At 38.7% G+C, this 18446-nt stretch overlaps 1 protein-coding gene across 1 annotated transcript; it reads right to left on the bottom strand.

Moving 5' to 3' along the window:
- Positions 1-2968: 2968 nt before the first annotated feature.
- On the bottom strand, positions 2969-18022 carry LOC142353085 (AT-rich interactive domain-containing protein 1B-like). The gene is made up of 8 exons (XM_075405280.1): positions 15928-18022; positions 8819-9087; positions 7896-8558; positions 7572-7785; positions 5904-6484; positions 5461-5682; positions 4942-5032; positions 2969-4866 (listed from the first exon to the last, which is right to left on the bottom strand). The coding sequence occupies exons 1-8, from the start codon at positions 17042-17044 to the stop codon at positions 3074-3076; spliced, it is 4950 nt and encodes a 1649-aa protein (XP_075261395.1). The 5' UTR covers positions 17045-18022; the 3' UTR covers positions 2969-3073.
- Between the last annotated feature and the right edge of the window lie 424 nt (positions 18023-18446).

Genomic DNA, 18446 nt, shown 5'->3' with positions numbered 1-18446 from the left:
CTTCTTTTAATTTGGTCAACTTATAGCTTAGTGTCATGCAATGAAAAATGCTTCTCCTTCCTACTGAATTCAAATTAAATCTTTATTGCGGGTTTACGCCTTAAGTTATGGTTTTCCGGCTTTGATACTACTAGAATTCACATTTTTTTTAGTTTTTTGCCCATTTTTCACGTTCTCTAGATTTGTCACTTTATCACGCAATTGAAAATTGATATATGACATTATTGGCGTTCAAAATAAAGCAAAATTAAAATCCTTACAGATATAGATTATGGTTTTATACGTATTCGACACTACTTTCCCGAATTTGATTTTTTTAATTTTGTCTTAACTGTCGTTTTAACTTTTTTTTAGTCGTATGAAATCTCCTGAACGATGACACGGTTTCATTGGCTTTTCATAGTAAAAAGATGAGCCGATATTCTGATATTAGAAGATAGCTGATGGCTTTCATGACTTTGAAAACTGTTGTTTTCCAAAAAAAAACACTAACTTCGCAATTTGGTTCCTTTTATTGTCTGTTTGCTACCTAGTCTCGTTAATTACAGGCCAAAAATGACATTTTTGTTGACACGAGAAGGTGTCTGAAGGGATTGGTGTTGCAAAATCTAATGCTTTTGATGAATTCGTAAAGAGTTTACAGGCTTCGACACGGGTTTCTCACAAAATAAGTAAATTAATTTTTAATTTTTGTCATATTTAATGTTGTTTTTGTAGAAATAAGACATATTCTGGATAATTGCAGCTCCCAAGAGCTTCCTTTGAAGAATAAACGAATCTAATTGTTTCATTTTGTATTTAATGGCTTTTTTTTTCTTTAGAAACAACTTTTCAAATTTTTGTTTTTTGTCTACTTGTTACCTAGTTTCATTAAAGAGAGGTCGAATAATGCATTATCGGTGTAAGATAAAGATGCAATCGAACAAATTTTGAGGGCCAAAGTATGGCTTTACGGCTTCGAAATTGTGTTCTGGCAAGTTTTAATTGATTTTTTGTTTGTTGTCTATTTGTTCTTTTTGAACCGCATAAAAAATTGTACACCGATAGTTCTTAAATCCCTTCTATAGCAGTATTGGGAATTGTAAACCAAAGGGATATTTTAGTTGATTTCTTATGTTTTTCATTACTTTGAAATTGTTTTTTTTAAAAAATAAGCAAACTTTTCAACTTTACTGTTTTTATTTTCATTGTCTAATTTTTTCCAAGCCCTATTATGGACTCGTGCCATATCTTTTCTGGTGAATTACAAGTTATTTTGTTTATTTTCAGTTTTATCTGACCGTATTTTGACTTTGTTGTTTTTAAAACGGACAATGTTTTTGATGTAATTAATATTTGTGGTTTTTTTTTATTTTGCTGTTCGTCTTGACTCGCTGTCTTAATATTGGCATATCTCATCAATCTAATCTCATCAATCCGTTCAAACCACTTCGTTTGTATCGCGTACCTAGAGGTCATCAATGTAGAGTCTTACAGTTAGTCCCAAAGTAACCTTAAAATTGGTTATCCATCTTGAAAAATCTTTTGTTTTGATCTTTCTCAAGAGTTTAAATATGAACGAATCTAAAGCAAAGTAGAGAATTGTTTGTAATCTTTTCAAGATTAATGCATAATTCTAAGGCATTTAAAGCTTTCGTACCTGAATTCAAAAAAGATTCAGGAAAATGCATAGGTTCCTTCCTAATATGAATTCTATCTGTTCTAATGTATTCAAAAAAATCCCGCTTTGCAGAAAATATAAAGAGGCGACTTACTAAAACAGCGCTCTCTGACATTTAAACTCAGAACATGCAATAAGCATTCCAAAAATAAAAAGCCGAAATAACCAACTCTTAATGCTTTTTGTCACTGATATCATCAGTGCCGATTCTATTTACTGAAAACTGGGAGTTGCCATATCTTTCATCAATTATATCTGCTTTCAGCCTTTTGACACAAAGATAAGGAAGTATAAACCAATTTTAACCCGCTTTGAACACGGCAGCAAAACTTTAAAAAAATCATGAATTAACTATTTCGTAGTTTTTATGTCGAGAACTTTCAGCATCATAAAAAAGGACAAATAGCCAATTTATTATTTTCCAAATTTTTGCGATGTTCAAAATTTTCACTTTTTCTGTTTTACGAGTGAGTATATAGCTCAACCGACTGCCGAGCGATGCCTTAGGGCAGCTCAAGTTAGTTGGTGTCGGGGGCGCGGCGGCAAGGTTGCGAATCCCATGACACCGTGAATCTCTAAGTTTCCGTGAATCACATACTTAAAAATAGTTAAGGAGTAAGGCTTAAAAGAACTGCTCAGCGACTTTGTGCTTTAATGCCCTTCGTGCTTAACTTGTGTATACCATTTTCTACGACGGAAAGTTATCCTTCAGACTAAATGGATAGTACGCATTCAGAGACCATGATACATATAACTGCTACAAACTTCGAGATCATTTAACAAATATTTTGGTTTTAAATGCGCCGCACTATCAATGCACATACTTCAAAAGACTTCAAACTGTTTTCCTTTTATAGTAATAAAGTCTCATGTGCCACTTTGCAGCCAATATCATTTTTTAACAATTTTCCTTACGTTATTCAGTAGAAACTCTTAAGATGAAATTCTTTATCTATCAAACTCCAGGAAATTGTAAATTCAAATTTTTTCATTAAGAAATTAGCAGCAAAAAGTTAAGAGTTATCATTAAAATCTGCATCTCAAGCATGCTTGGAAAATTTGGTCTGGAGAAAAAAATCAAGCCTTGCATAAAAATTCTGCCATTTCAAGGATGGAACAATTATTGTTAATTAGTTCAAAATTTCTCAAACTCGTGTAGAATACTACTGAAGGGTATGGCTTTCAACGTAAGTTTCGTTTACCGGATCGCTTAAAGTTTAGTTTTCAAAAAAAAACGAGACTGAATAAATATATATTCAATTTAAATTTAGGCTGCAAAAATATGAAAGATTTAAGCTGAGAAATGAATAGGTTGTAAATTGAATTAAAGAAAAACGAAATAAAGATTTATGCCTGTTTTGGTTCGCATTAAACTGTACAATAATAGGTAATGTACTACGACGTCCAAACACATCATGAGTTGAGTTCAAACAGAATGTCAGCTAAGTTAGTGTACACTTCTGTGTCTATCGTTGCAAATACTTCTGAGGTCGAGAGCAGCAGAATTTGTTTCCGATATGAAACGAGAGTCTTCGGGTTGAGCTGTGCTATCCGTAACAGCAGGGCTGAACAGCTACGCGCCATAAATAGATTAGCTGAGGGGTCGAATAGTAGCTGCTGTCCATTCACGACTGAGGAGGAGGTTGATGCGTAGGAGGAAGGGTTGCTCGTTCTAGAGTTAAAACCTGACTTGGCTATCAAAGCTACTGACTCGTGAAGATAGTTCATCACTTTGTTGACAAAATGTGCTACACTACATAACTGGGAAACACCAATGTCGGATTTGGAAAGGTAATTGAGTAATACTAAAGCGAGTTCTCTAATTGCGGGTTTGCTACTGTCCATAACCATGTCTAGGAGTACAGCTATTAATTCTGATATTCTACTCGAGGGAGGAGTTGCTAGCAGGTAGTCAGTGTTGTTGTGTGCTAAACACATCTTACATAACGTCTCCAATGCTAACCGTTGCATCGTGATTGTGGAGTGAATAGCACCAGTAACCGGGTCTAAACTGACACACGATTTACAAACTAGCCAATGAATTAACGCATCCATTAAACTCAACACACATTGCTCGTCAAAATTGTCTAGATTGATTTTGGCAGCAATGTTAGACAACAAAACAATACAGTTCTCGCGAATTCCGTATAGATATAGGGATTCCCAATCGTCGGGTAGAAGTTCCATGGTCGCTTTCACTTCTTTCTTCCGCTTGGAACATAGCTTAGGGGGGTGCCAGTGAGCAAACTGGATTAATTTGCTACAAAGCTTTAGAAGATTGCCATGGCCAGCAAGTTTCTCTTCATTAAGTGGCAGACAAGAAAAGCTTCGGAAGATATTTGTAATACTGAGAACAGTCTGCGCACGAAATTCATACTCTTCTTCGTTAGGCTGCAGTAACTGCTCACACTTGAACGTCTCGCAGCTTTCACTCATTCTTTCGGTGCTAGGACTGTTTTTGGGTTGCTTTCTCGACAAGCATTTAACAATCGGATGTTTAACGCCATTCGTATATTCTACACAACTATTGCGCTGCAACTTCAAAGCCTCCAAAACTTCTCCGTGTAGGCAGTTATATGAAGACGCATCTCGGTCTTCTTTTGTTTGACTCATTGCTTTCAGCTTGAGTAACGTTTCAAGATTGCTTGAACAAGGTTCCGTTGATGCCAATTCTCCACTGTGACGTTTAGCATCACAACCACCGGAGCTTTCACTTAATTCTTTCGATCCTTCATGTTTTCTTTTTCGGTCATGCTTCTTTCCGTCAGGAGAGAGAATCCCATTCTTGGGTTTCCTTTCTTCCGTTGGGACATCATTATTTACAGCGTTGGCAGTTTCAGTTTTCTTGACATTCGCAGTTTCGAGTGAAGATTCCTGCGATAATTCTTGTTCTTTTTCATTAGATATTTTCAGATGTCTGGATGACAGCTTATCCAAGTGGTTTTGCAAGTGTTCTAGTAAACAGTCAACGATGCCTGGCAATGAGTCGATCGTGAGGTGATGCATTGTAACATCGTCGAACAGAATCACTGTTAACGTCTCCAGAGCCCAAGTCGTTTCAACTTTCAATCCGGATTTCAGGCTCATCATTATTTTGTTGGCATCTCCGTGACTGATATAGATAGCTGGTACACGTGTGTTAGGTCTGCAAACGATTTCGGTAGCTTCTATACTTCCAAACTCCAACTCAGTTTGCTCTACAGAGTCTATAAATAGAGAAATTATACCAAAACAATCAAAAAGGGTACGAAATTCAAAAAGAAATGATATTGCAAACAAACCTCGCCAATAGGGCTGTTTTTCTTCCAGAAAATATTGCGTCTCACTTTTCAATTTCTTTGGCGATTTTCTGCTCTCCTCCATTGGTTTAACCTAAATATGAAATCACAGCATTAATTCGCGACCTAATGGCACCATTTCTTTGAACAATTTGCGCATTAATAACTTCTCAATAACTTTTAATTTAGCTGCTGTTTAAGTGATTCCTACACCAATCAACAATTCAAAGTATACTTCTCTAACCTTCCTAGGTCGCTTGTGCGTCTTCATTTTCTATCTTAAAAGCTGCAGTGCAAATTACTGTTTCAGAGATCAAATTCCCGCCATTTTGAAGTCAGTTTAATTTGACCACCGTTTCAATTTGTAACATTGAAAGCTCAAAGTGATAACACTTTGTTACTGCCTCAACATTTTGTACTTAAACATTGTTGTGCTGATTGATTCACAGCTCTGTACGTTCAAAGATTTCTTTCAATCAAATTTGTGCTCGGCTCGTTATGATTAGTTTAAGATCAACTTACGGATTCTGCCACAGAAGTTGGACTTGTGGACTCGGCAGTTGGGCTATGTTTTTCTGACACTGTGTTGGAGGCCTTGTTATCTGGCACAGATGCTGGCACGGGAGCGCTGTTACTGCAACCGGCTGGTGCTGCTGGCTGTAAAGGGGGAGCCTCTGAAGTTTGCGGTGGTTCAACTTTTGGACCACTACACGAAGGATACGGATATGGAGGATTCTCTGACGCCTAAAAGCACATAATCACATAACACAGGTCCGCACCTTACAATTTTCACATTTCCTCTCCAAAAATTTTGTTCTTAATGAGATAAGGTACTATCAGCTACAATTTGTATATATAACATTTATAAACGGCCAACCGGGGGTAACAGCTCAATTCTATCACCTTGAAAAAGTGCCGGCGAATTCAATTGTCTAAATAGAAATGCCACCTCTTGAGATACTTACAACGTTAAATGCAGAGTTTCGCCGCGGCTGCATAGCAACAGTTGAGGTCTGGGCAGTAGTGGTCGATTGTGGGTAGCCGTTAGTGGTACCAGATGTGATCTGCTCCCCTTGAGGGATCCTATTCCCTCCCGAATTGTAGGGAGAAGCCGCTGAGCTTGAAGGAACTGTCTGTTGAGTACCAGAGGTTGGTGGTGGTACAGCTGTTTGAATTTGTCCAGATTGACCATAACTTGGTCTGTATCCTGACGCAGTGGTGCCGTAACTCGTAGGATTACTGTTATCGTTGGGCGATGGTGCATAACTTTTGATATATGCATTATGCGGTGACTCCGGAAGCTGCCTGAACTGCTGTTTGGGAAAATAACCTGGTGGGGCAGCAGGGGGCGATTGCTGAGGTTGATTTGGCGTGGGCGCTTTGTTCACCGGTCTTTGTGAACTGGCAAACTCGTCAGAAAAAGGATCACAAACATTTATCGTGTGCCCATTTGTATCACTTGCACCAGAATTAGAGGGCGCTTGGTTAGATCCTTGTGCATTGTTATTCGCATTTGCATTTTTTCCTTTCTTTCCACGCCCTTCTTCTAAACAAATGTAGAATGTTTGAAATATTTTATATAAAATTGTGAGACCAGCATAAAAACAACCAACCGTTATTGCAATTTCAAATATCCTCAACTAAAACTATGTTTTATGTTTTTAACTGAAAAACAATGAAAACGCATCATTAACCTAAAAGTTCACGTTAATTATAGTTCACGTTAAACGTTAATTATAGTTCACGTTAATTATTGTCACACACACAAATTCAGTTGCTGAGCGACAGAAATCACTAAGAACTAAAAAAAAAACTTCTTGACAATGAGTGATCACACTACAGACACAACACAAAACAACGATGCACAGAAAAGTCAAATAGAAACAGAGAAACTTCATTTATTTCAGTGGAAAACCAAACGCTCTATTGCACAAACTTGATTTGTTTTTAAAAAGTGAAGTCATCGAACAAACAAACAGATAACAATAACTCTTCGAGCACTAACAACCGCGGAACATCAAACATACACCGATTAACGTCCGCCGAATTAATCTCGAACAAATGGCGACAAGTCAAACAATTCAGAAGCGGGCAAAGTCTAGAAAAACTTAATGGCGCAAAACTTCTGACTATGGAGGGGGTTGAATTGCTCTCAAAGGTTCTCAAAAGTGAGCGGCTGGCTTCGGTAGTAGCCATCTGGGGCTTAGTGACGCTAGTAGCAGTAGGGGTGTGAGCAGAGGTGGGTTCAAACGATGGGAGGTAGGGTTGGACGAGACCCCATCACTTGACCCCCCCCCCCCCCCCCCCCCCCACTTCGCTCCGCTCATCCCCACCTGATGCATCCCTCAGTCCGAGCTTGCTACTACCGAAGCCCACCGCTCGCCAGTCGATGGAGCGCAATTCGCCTGACGTTAGTCAGTTATTTTCATACCGTTTTTAAGGACGAAAAATTAAAAGACGAAAAATCGGTCAAGCGAAAAAACTGCATAAAAAGACCACATTACTATTATAATTGCTACAAACTTCGTTTGAGAAGCATCAACAATTTATATTGACTGGCCATGACTTGCTATCTGTTGGCCGTGTTAAATCCATTTCAATTTCAAAAGATCCAGCTTACAAACTCAGCTAACCTTTTGGAGCTTTCGGTTTCGGGGGGCGTTTTCGCGGGGGAGGTGCGTCACATTCTGCTAAAATTGCCGCCGGGTCCGCGCCATTGAGATCATACTGGCATTCGTATGGCAGTAGAAACTTGGTGTAATGTTTTTTCATGTTGTAGGATGCCATTGGCGAGTTATTCATGTCCATGGTGTTTGCAATATCCTTCCACAATTTTTGCGTACAAACCTATAAACAAACTTAGCTTAAAATAAATTGAAGCAAAAGACAAAATCAAAAGCAACAGCACTTTTTTGTTTAGTGACATCCATCATTGGCAACCAAATGAATAAACTTACATGAGCAAATCCACTCTTTTCTTTGACAACATTGTACAGCTTGAACAAGTCCACGGGTTGTTTTGCTACGCATGGTACTTTGCTTTGTAGCAAACTTCGCGCTTCTAATATTTTGATTAGTCGATCACAAAACTCTTTTCTGCCTGGCTCCTGTCCAAATGGCAGAGAGTATAGAAAATGGTCAATTCGTTCCTCCTCTTTTGCACTTGAGGCAGGATTTGCGGGTGCCGATGCCATTCCTTGCATCTGGTGAGGCGCGACCGGGTGTCTCATTGGGGTGCCCTGCATCATATGAGGACCAGAGCCGTTGTACTGTCCAGCCATGTGAGAGTGCATCATATGAGGAGGGGGCGGTTGTCCCCCTGGCATTTGTGGCACACCCATTGAGGGATGATGGTGAGGGTGGTACATGTGAGGATGGGGTGCCTGAGGATGCCCAGAATGGGGAGGAGGTGGGCCCCCAGCGTGTGGTGGCATCATTTGAGGATGTGGAGCGGATGAGTTCATGTTGACTTGTGGACTCATCTGAGGTTTAATTCCGTGGCTGCTTGAGATGGATTCGTCCTCTTGGAGCGATGAAACACTAGTTGCGCTCGGAGATGGCGAAGGCATGTAGTTGCTAATATCAGCTGAGCCTTGACTCTGAGTGGAATATTCACCAATCTAAACAAGCACTTTTTTTTAACAATCACGGTAGCCAATTTTATCTAGGTCTTTTCTCATTTTGGAAATATATTTTGTTTTACCAGTAAAAATTTCTTAAAGCCTCCGTAACCTTTTCTTATTGCACCTTTGGCAAAAACGCTTCGTACAGCCTAGTAAGAGGTGGGGGCCAGCCTTTATAAACATGTGCCAATTTTTGTTCAGATCGTCAATAAAAGCTGATCGAGGGTTCCCTGTTGTTTGTGTTCATTAAAGCTGACCTGTGCAGATTCACTGTGATTGCTGTTGTCACAGTTGTTATTGGGACCGGCATTCGTTGTTTCCAATTGTTGTTGAGGGTTAAGAGGATAGACATTTCCCTCATTCTGAGGGGCATTTTTATCACCCACTGTAGGTTGTTGGATCGTTGACTTGTACTGACTTGGGTGAGTGTTTGTCAGTAACTGATTAAGTGTCGGGGAGGGCGTTGCGTTGGAGGAGTTCAACTGCCCACCAGGTACCGCGGAGCTAGCAGCCATTGCTCCTTGAACTGAAACAGAATCATCAATTATTACCATTTTTACGAACCTTTTCAACCTATAGATATCGTGGTATAGAGATAGTTGTGCGCTCTTTGTTTGAACTGAATAATTAATTTATGAGTTGCATCTCAGCGACAGATTGAGCTGAATGGAGGTAAATAGAGACATAGGAACTAGTTTTCCTCACTTTAATTCCTTCTCTTTCACTGTCATTAAAATTTAAATTGTGTATCGACTTCCCCTAGCGGATAATAGGATTTATGGAGCACAGCAGTCGCCAAGGACAAATGTGCAAAATAGAGTAAGGAGCAATTGAGGAAAATTGGGAACAAAGCGTTTATTGAACTCCTCCACTGTTTGTTCTAAACACAATTAAACACAGGCATAATTTAAACGCCTTTGATTTCCCAGGCATGGCATGGCATGGTAGCAAAGCAACGCCTCGAGCCTTTGTCAAATTACATGTAGCAACTCAAAAAACACACAAAAGCCTTCAGATAAACTGTCAGCCGCAAAATACAATTAATTTTTCAACCATTATTGCACAAAAGTGACATCAAAGCCATAAATGTGTCTAAATTGTTGTTCTATTCCTCAAGCAGACAAAATATAGATATAAACAATCAGGTCCTAGAGAAGAATTTTACCCAATTAACCGCCTTACAATTCCTTTTTTTATATGCAATATCGTCGAGTTCAATTTTCACTATCAAATTCTGTTTATCAGTAATGTGATTAAATAGAAGTACGCATTCTCTTAAGATAAAGAGCAACCACTCAAAACAGTTTCAACTTGATTTATTCTCTTGTGCTGATTAAATATTGCTTCAATTCAGGTGTCTCGGAGAACTTAAATTTATCATGCCTCATTTACTTATTTATTTGTGCCACAGTTCGTCTGTGCTCTACAGTCTAAGAGGTCAACGACTTTTAGCTGTGTGGCTGTGGCAAAATAATAATAAGAGGTGACAAATCACTTTTGAGTGATCAAATAACGACCTGATGAGCTGTTGTTGTTATTGCTCAACCAATTACTGTCACTAGTCCGAGCAGAGCGAGACAACATTAATCCACTTTGTGGCAAATTATCAAAGGCCACATGAAGTGGTCATTGTCTGAACTATTTTCATTTGGCTTTGAGGCCAATGAACCGACTAACTACTGCGACCGATCTAGACAACACTTGCTACGTCACGTCACACTTCTTCAAACAAGAACTAAATGAGAACAAATACAAATTCTACAACAAGGGGAGATTTTTGCATTGAGTAAACACATTATCTTCAGCTCAATTGAATTCGCTTGAGAGCTGTTAATACTAATACCTTTTACAAGGTCACACTCAATAACTTACTTCATTCACTCGCTGTCGATGGTAAAAATAGATCAATTGCTCAAATTCAACGACCGTTTACACAAATTGCACCAATTACAACCAACACTACTACCACTACCACTATCACACACTACCACACAGAGAGAAGAGAACAGCATGCCATTGACTACTGATTGTATGGAGGAGCAATTGGACTTGAAAATCACAGGCAGACCGAATAGCAAGGTCAGTTGTTAATCGAACAAATAAATACGCGGCGGGCGCTTCAACTTTGTGGACGAGGAGAGTATCGTTGTAATTTATACAGCGGAAGATAACTATTTGAGACAATATGACAGGAAAAGCCTGCCCCAAATAGTAACTTGATTATCACACGCCAAGCGCCACCACACCATACGGCCAAAACAGCAGACAGAATATGTTAACCGCTTATAGGGTTTCCTCCTCAAGACTCAATCAATAATCTAATCGCCCGCTGCTCAGACTTGAGAGGAAATACATTTGGACAAAATAAAGCTTCCATTCAATCACTGCTCTTTTAAGGGACAAAGTAGCTGTAGTAACCCCCCAATGTAATCCAAATTCAACCTTTCCGTTCACTGGAGCGTATCAACTGCAGATTGATTAATGCATTAACAGGAATTAGCAATACTTCTCTTTAGCCTTGACAGGAATCGCCTTTATGCTAGTGCAAATATTTAACATTTACAAGTCCGCCGGGGATTATACTTAATGTGTTGTATTTCAACCTGGCAAGTGTTGGGTTGGGTGGGGTGGGCTGGGGTTAGTTATTTTATTGCGACTTCAGTGTCAACCAACGTCTCAATCAATCAATTAGAACTACTCGCCCAGTCCGATCAACAATTACCCTTTCTTTTGAGTCAACAACCTTTACTTCCTTCTAAAATGCTCTTCGTCCTGTTATTCCAGCTTCCTATTACTTTTCATTTGTGCCTCAATTCTACCTCAGGCAACAATATGGGAAAGCGGGCGGACAATTTCATTCAGGCCGCTCGAATGAAAGCTGCCTTAGTGGGCGGAACAAACAGCACCCAGACACAAATCTCTAGGGAAGGCTTCCTCCGTGCCTGGTTGAGAGAAGCCTGCAGACAATTTATTACATTCTGTCACACATGTGCACTACCAACACCACTTTTTTGTATTTTAAACAAATCCATAAAGCCAAGCCAAGTTAGAAGTTGGCCCAACATGCCTTACATGTACGTAAAGTGTAAATGTCCATTGAAAGGCAAAACGTTCATTTTAGAAGGAGCAAAGATACCGTTTAGTTGTTTGTTTGTACATTCATTTCAAATCACACTGCCTTACACGTGCTGCTATTTGATACCAATTAAACAAAAGCTTCAAAAAATTCAACTGAAATCCAACTAAAATTTATTCAATCAAATATATTTACTGAGGGACAAAACTACAGTGCAAATTTTGTCAACATTGAAACCAAATACGTTGGTAACCAATATTTATGGGCTTAAACGATATTAATTTGTTATATTTACAATCTCAGCGCAATAAAAATTCCTCAGAAGCCTTCAAGTTGAGCATTCCAGCAGAACATGAGATTTTTTGAGTCGCCAAACTTAAACGATTGGCGACGGACCAAATTTTTGCATCATTGTCTTTATCCTTGCTTAATTGCAAAAATTTCAAACAAAACTTCTGGAAAAAATCCAAGTTTGACTTACATTCGAGGTTCTTCGTGCAGGAATTATCGTTTCCAGCGAGTTGAAACTACAACTTGATTGCATGAAATATTTGGCGACAACGAAATTGAAAGCCGAAATCTTGCCAAAGTAGTTTGTAGTTTAAATTAAATGAAATACAGAGCTAAAATCGTTAATGAGGTCTCAACCATTAAAATCAAGCCAGCACTTCAGCGAAATAGCAAACATAACCAACTAAATCGGTCAAATTGCTCTCAAACGACGGGCGAGCGGTTGGCTTGGGTAGTAGCCAGTTGCGTCTTAGGGCTGCTAGCATTAGAGAGGGGGTGGGAGTTGGTGGATTCAGATGGGGGTAGGGTTAAGGGAGAGCTGGACGAGAAGGGATCCAAATCAGCAGGTTGGAGCAGGGTGGATGGGGGTGTCGGGGTGACAGAGGGGGTCAACCTTTTAAGACCTCACACCCTGAAGTTCTCTAAGTGGCCTTACTCAGAGAACTGCTAAGTATGCGATTCACCAAAACTGTTCTGAGATAATTTCAGGGTGTGAGAACAGTTTTGGTGAATCGCATACTTGGCAGTTCTCTGAGTAAGGCCACTTAGAGAACTGCTCGGCCACTTAATGCCCTCCGCGAGCTACCGGTTTATCCCATTTTTGAGAACGAAAAGTTAAATAGATAAGACGAAAAATAGGTCAAGCAAAATAGCATTAAAAAGACCAAAAGGCTAATATAATTCCTACAAACTTCGTTTGAGAGCAACTAATAAATCAAGATGAACTGTTCTTTGAGTATTTTGTCTGTCGCTAGTCATGCTAAGCGTTATAAAAAAGAGCTGGCCTGCTAGTTGTTTACAAAAAATGGGAAATCGTTGGCGATCGGTCGAATTAAAGACGAATATTTCAATTCCAAAATAAAGTGTTGATACATTTTTTGTTCCTCAAAAATTGATCAAACCTTTTAATTTAAAATACTGACGTTATTCACAAGAACTTTTGCGTCCGGAATTTCACTTTTTGGTGCTTCAATTTTCACAATTTTGCGAAACAACAGACAGAAGTATTCCCCTCCATTTCAAGCATCAAATGTAGGCAAAATTTAGATTATTAATTGCTCTATAACGAAGTTTACAGTAATTATTTCAGTGCTATGGTGTTTTTCATGCCATTTTTATCTTAACCATTTGACTTTTTGTCCTCAAAAAACAGGTTGAGCCCCTTAGTCACCCCCCCCCCCCCCCACCTCCAACCTGACAATTTGAACGCACTCTCGACCAGCTCTCCCGCAACCCTACCCCCATCACTTGACCCCCCCCCCCCCACTTTGGGTACACGTTTTTCAGCGGCAGTAAACGTTTTCATTAATTTCCGAATTTTTGCATACGCCACGGGGTGGTAAAGCGTTTATTAGTAACAGGGAAATTAACGGGAAAGATTAATATTTTTAAAAATAGAAATTTTCTTTTACTAAGCATATTGGTCGCACAATGAGAATAGCTAAATTTGCTCTTCAGTTCGGAAAGATACTACGAATATTAAATACTACGAATATTAAATACTTAACTGCATTCGTTCTATATGTCTTAACATCACCTATATGTCTTCCTATCAAGATTTAAATTTAGAATTGTATTATATATGAACAGATATTTTTCAAACATTTCAAGTTGAGACTGCAAAGACAATTATTATATTTTAGACCAGTTTCTTCAGATGCATTCATACTACAGAGATATCCTTATAAATTATCGGAGATATTAGATATGTACAAATCACAACTAGAAATGTATTTTGGCGAACTTTTAGAGTTTCTTGACTCAGCTTTTTCAAGTGCAATGAATGAACCGAAGAAATACGCCAGGAACATTTCTCTTGAAAACGCAAGACTTAGTTTCCATTTCTTGATGCTAGTCTTATTTTGCAATAAAGTGAAAGCCATCTGCCAAAAATGGTTGAGGATATCGTGCTTCCATAAACAAAAAAAACTTGATCTAATGCGAGAATTTTTACCAGTTTTTAATTGAAGATACCACTTTCGGTGCAATTTTCATGACTTTTAAAAATGCAGCAAATTTACCCCACGCAAAATTAAGGTCGCTCGAATTTTCAACCAAAAATTAAAAAATTCACATGACTTCAAAGTCCCTTTATTCAAAGTTTGATCTAGAGAAATCTAAATGTTTAATTGCTCTAGAACAAAATTTTAAGCAATTAAATGCACTGAAATGCTCCTCAGTATTGAATACATGGTCAGCTACAAATCGATTTAAAAATAGACACAAGAACTTTTTTCTCATCAACAAATCATGGAATTATGAGCCTCAGACTTGACAAAAACGATTTTGCGGTGCCCTCAAAGTATGGTGTTCTCAACAGTTACCTTGGTAATCAATGGTTTCTTATATCTTGGTTTCTCCCGTGCAATTTTTTAGTGATCTTACGACGAGAGAAACAGACAATCTGCTACAGTTCTAGTGCAATAAATCAGGTAGTTTTACTAATCTCGGCCAAAAAAAACGACCAGGGAGGACTGACAATGCTATCAAGTAGAAAATTTATGGAATTGCTGGGCAAGATTACTGTTTTCAGCATTTTTTGCTTTCTCAGATGCACAGTACGAGCCTCCTAATACGAGTGAACTGTCTGCCATGAACCCTCTTCAATTCTGCCATGAACCCAATTTAAGTCGACGTATTTGTTTTTCTTTTTCACAGCCCCTCTAAACGTCAATTTAATAAAATTGAGTCGTGCACTACATTTGGCGCAAATTTATTAATTTTCGAGATAATCGAGCATCAATATGAAGCTACCACTAACCGACTTTATAAAGTATTTTTTCGTCCTAAGCTAGTGGTCTAACAGTTGAAATTGCGAAAATTTGATTGCTGCTCATCATATAAATTGTCACGTAAAGGTTCATTACGTTCATAAACTTGGCATTAGGACGTCTTAGGGCAAGTAAAAATTTTCAACGCATGAAAACCTGAGTTAAAGCTTGAGTTATTTTTGGCCCAAAAATTTCAAAACTCCGGAGACATTGAGTAAATTATCACAAAAAATATTGACTTGACCACATCTTTGCCAACTTCAGCCATTAATGAAGTCATGAACAACATTACACAACCTTTGTGGTCATGTGAAATGGAAATAACCGGAGATGAACAGTGAGACAGCGGTGTAGACAGACTAAATCAATAGCTCACGAATTGAGCATCTTACAAGAGCAGGGCGTCATTTTGAATAATATTTATAGAACGTCACTGTATAGGACATGGTGTGGATTATGAATTCAGTGATAAGACTTGTTGAAATTGTTATAGCATAGGCTAGACTAGAAAGTACCCCTGTTAAAAAGTTGTACATAGATCTCGGTTATATAAAAATTGGCCGTAATTACGCATTCAGTGTCGATTCATCATCGAAAATGCGAACTTTAGAACAATAAAGGTTACATTACTGTCCATTGCTAATTACTACACAAAATGAGTTTCAAAATAACGTACTACAACCCAAGTCTTTTCAGCAAAAAAAACACGACAGTCGAAAATAATTCCAAAATTCAAACAGTCTTGAATAACTTTGGGCGTTTAAGCATCATTAGCTCAGCTTGAGCCACAAAATCCTCCGCTCATACCATGAAAAAGATTTTTCCCTTGATTGACAACCGTAAAATTAGATTTGATCATTTACTCCTAGCGAACTTTGCATTCATGTTTCAAACAACTTGCAAATCGTTTGAAACGCTACTACACTTCGAATCAAACAGGTTAAGCACGGTAACGCTGTGCTATACATCAGTCTCGGCAGTCAGCAACGGCAGTTAATCTTCTACTTGCCTTGAACGTTTCCATGAGGGTATCCATAGGTTTGTAAATTAGGATTGGATCGATTTTGTTGGAACATGTGATTTGGGGAGGGCGGTGGAGCCATTGATTTTCTGGCGACAGCATTTGCTGGAGCAGATGCAGCCATTTGAGCATTGTACATAGGAGAATTTGGTAAACCATAACCATACTCAGTCTTCCCCGACATTCCACGCGCAGCTATTGGTGAACCATGTTGGTAAGGGCGATTTTGAGGCGGATAAGCAGATGGGCGAGCACCGTTGCTCACTAATGGTGAGGGAGTTTTCGGTGCATTTATTGGTAACATTGAGTCATGTTGCTTGATATAACCCTTTTCATTAGGCATATGAGGTGGTAAAAGTATCCGATTTTTTGGATTAAACGGATCGGAAGGTGAAGTATGTTGTGAGTCACTATTGCTTGTAGGCTGCAAATAGATGTCAGATTGGAGTCCCCCGTTTAGCTTAGGGGACGGCGTTGAGTCCTTTGAAGGATGACTATCTTTCTCAGGTCGACTTGAGTCATTTTCTGTTGAGACAGCATCTCTCGAAAGCTGAACATCTTCTGACGGTACATTGTAAGGTTTGTGGTCACCGTTGTAAACGTTTCGATTCTCAAAACCATTAGGCATCCCTGGCGAACTGTAGTAACCAGTCGTAGATGGATTAATTTTTGCAGAAGGACGGCTTTGAGATCCTTGATAAATAGCACCTGGAGGAGGAGTACTGTAAATATTTTGAGGATGTGGTGGAGTTGCCCTTGGATCATTTTGCCGGTACTCATAAGGAAACGAACCCATCGCAGGTTGAAACGCATTTCGAGCGTTGTCAGATGATTGGTATGGCTTTATCTGAGCAATATTAATTTCTGTAGAATCTTTGTAGTAAGCTGGGCGAGACAAAGTCAATTGTTGTGCCTGTGATGGAGCAACTGCGGCAGTGGGTCGATACGGTTGCATAGAGTTGGTTGTTGAAAACTGTGGAGACATGTTGGCTGTCATCAAATTCCCCGAGACGTTTACCCTAGCACCAGTCTCAGAAGACGCGTGAGCATTTTGATAATTTCCGTTGGCTGCCTGAGCTCTGGCCTGATAACTTTTTAAATCCATTTTTATCCAGGGGTAATTAAGTCATTTATGAGCAATATCAAAAAGTCTAAAACTGTAGTCAACAACTTTTCATTGGCGGTGTCTAGTCCATCGCTCGACTCCGTTTTGTGTTACACATACTAACGAGTACAAATAATGTAATACATGTCTAACAAGTTAGAAAGGGGCGATCATGTGTTCAAGTATGAATAACTGTGCTGTATGTTTTATAATCTTTGAAGCTCGATGACAATCGCACGTGGATAGAAGTAAAGAATGTAATATTGTCTTCAAAATTTCATTATTACATAAAGATTGGAATAAGCAAGTTGGCTTTTATCACTCGACAACAGAACAAGAAAAACGCAGGCAATGCACCAACAATAAATGCAATAGCAAATGCAGTCTTAGTGCGGTGTATTGTAAATTAATGCGTGACTATGAAATAACGCTTTTTCAGTCTTTTCTATTCAACGCTGTTCTATCTGCTTTTGCTTTGGTAAAGAGCAAACTAGATATAGAAAGATAGAACAGAACAGAGCAACTCAACTTACGTTAGAAAGCAACAGGAACAGCCATGGAGGGCCAAGCCAATGCAATAAACTTATATAAAATTGCTGTAATAATTCGAGCGGAGCCGTTTGTTGATAAATGCAATGTAATGTTGTTCTCTTTCTCTAGCGCAGTTCTATATCCTCCTGTGAACACTGAATAATATAATATGCGCTCGCTTATACTATCTATCTCTTTCTACAAATCTAACTTCATATCCTTCCAATGAGCCGCGATGTCGGTTAAATTCTCTTTGCGTACTACCAACTACACAACAGCCACCACAAGCACTACTACTCACTTCAATAAACAGAATATAGGCACAGATTAGTCCGCCGTGCGAGTTGCCGTGCTGTGCCGTGCCGCTCTGTGCTCCGATTAGACGACGCAACAACGCTTCAATTCTAAATTCTGTTCTCTAAAAGCAAAGTAGTTTAGAATAATTTCTACAATTATTTTATTCCTTTTGTTGTAAAATTTTGTTCAATAATTCGAATAAGGCAAATTTTATTACAGAGTAAAAGGCTTAATCAAGTGGAAGAGAGCTGGTTTCGCAAAAATATTCGTCGAACACTATACCCCAACTAAGACTGCTACTTAAAAACCAATTTTTTTGAACCAAAAAACATTGACCTGAGTGTAAACAACTTCAGCATAATTTCTATTACTTTTAAAATTAAAATATTTCCATTCCGGTAAGAATTTGGAGCTGTTTTTGTGCGACTACTTTTTTGTTGAATGAGCATGTCATGTTAGATTTTTGCCAATTCTGCTTGTTAAGCGTCATGCTATAAATGGAATTCTACTTTGCTAAGCTTACTTTATGCGATTGAATATTGAATCTACAATACAAGCATTCTACCAGAGAGTG

Source organism: Convolutriloba macropyga, chromosome 14 (assembly GCF_964194025.1).
Source record: "Convolutriloba macropyga chromosome 14, txConMacr16.3, whole genome shotgun sequence".
NCBI classification, from domain to species: Eukaryota; Metazoa; Xenacoelomorpha; order Acoela; family Convolutidae; genus Convolutriloba; species Convolutriloba macropyga.
The sequence above is the reverse complement of the archived record's forward strand: the minus strand, read 5'-3'. Positions and strand labels throughout refer to the sequence as shown.

Coding starts and splice junctions, on each gene's coding strand:
- LOC142353085 (XM_075405280.1), bottom strand. CDS start 17,044: ATGGATTTAAAAAGTTATCAGGCCAGAGCTCAGGCAGCCAACGGAAAT. Junction 8,559..8,818: donor ATCACAGTGAATCTGCACAG/GTCAGCTTTAAT, acceptor GTGCTTGTTTAG/ATTGGTGAATATTCCACTCA. Junction 4,867..4,941: donor AAAACAGCCCTATTGGCGAG/GTTTGTTTGCAA, acceptor CTCTATTTATAG/ACTCTGTAGAGCAAACTGAG.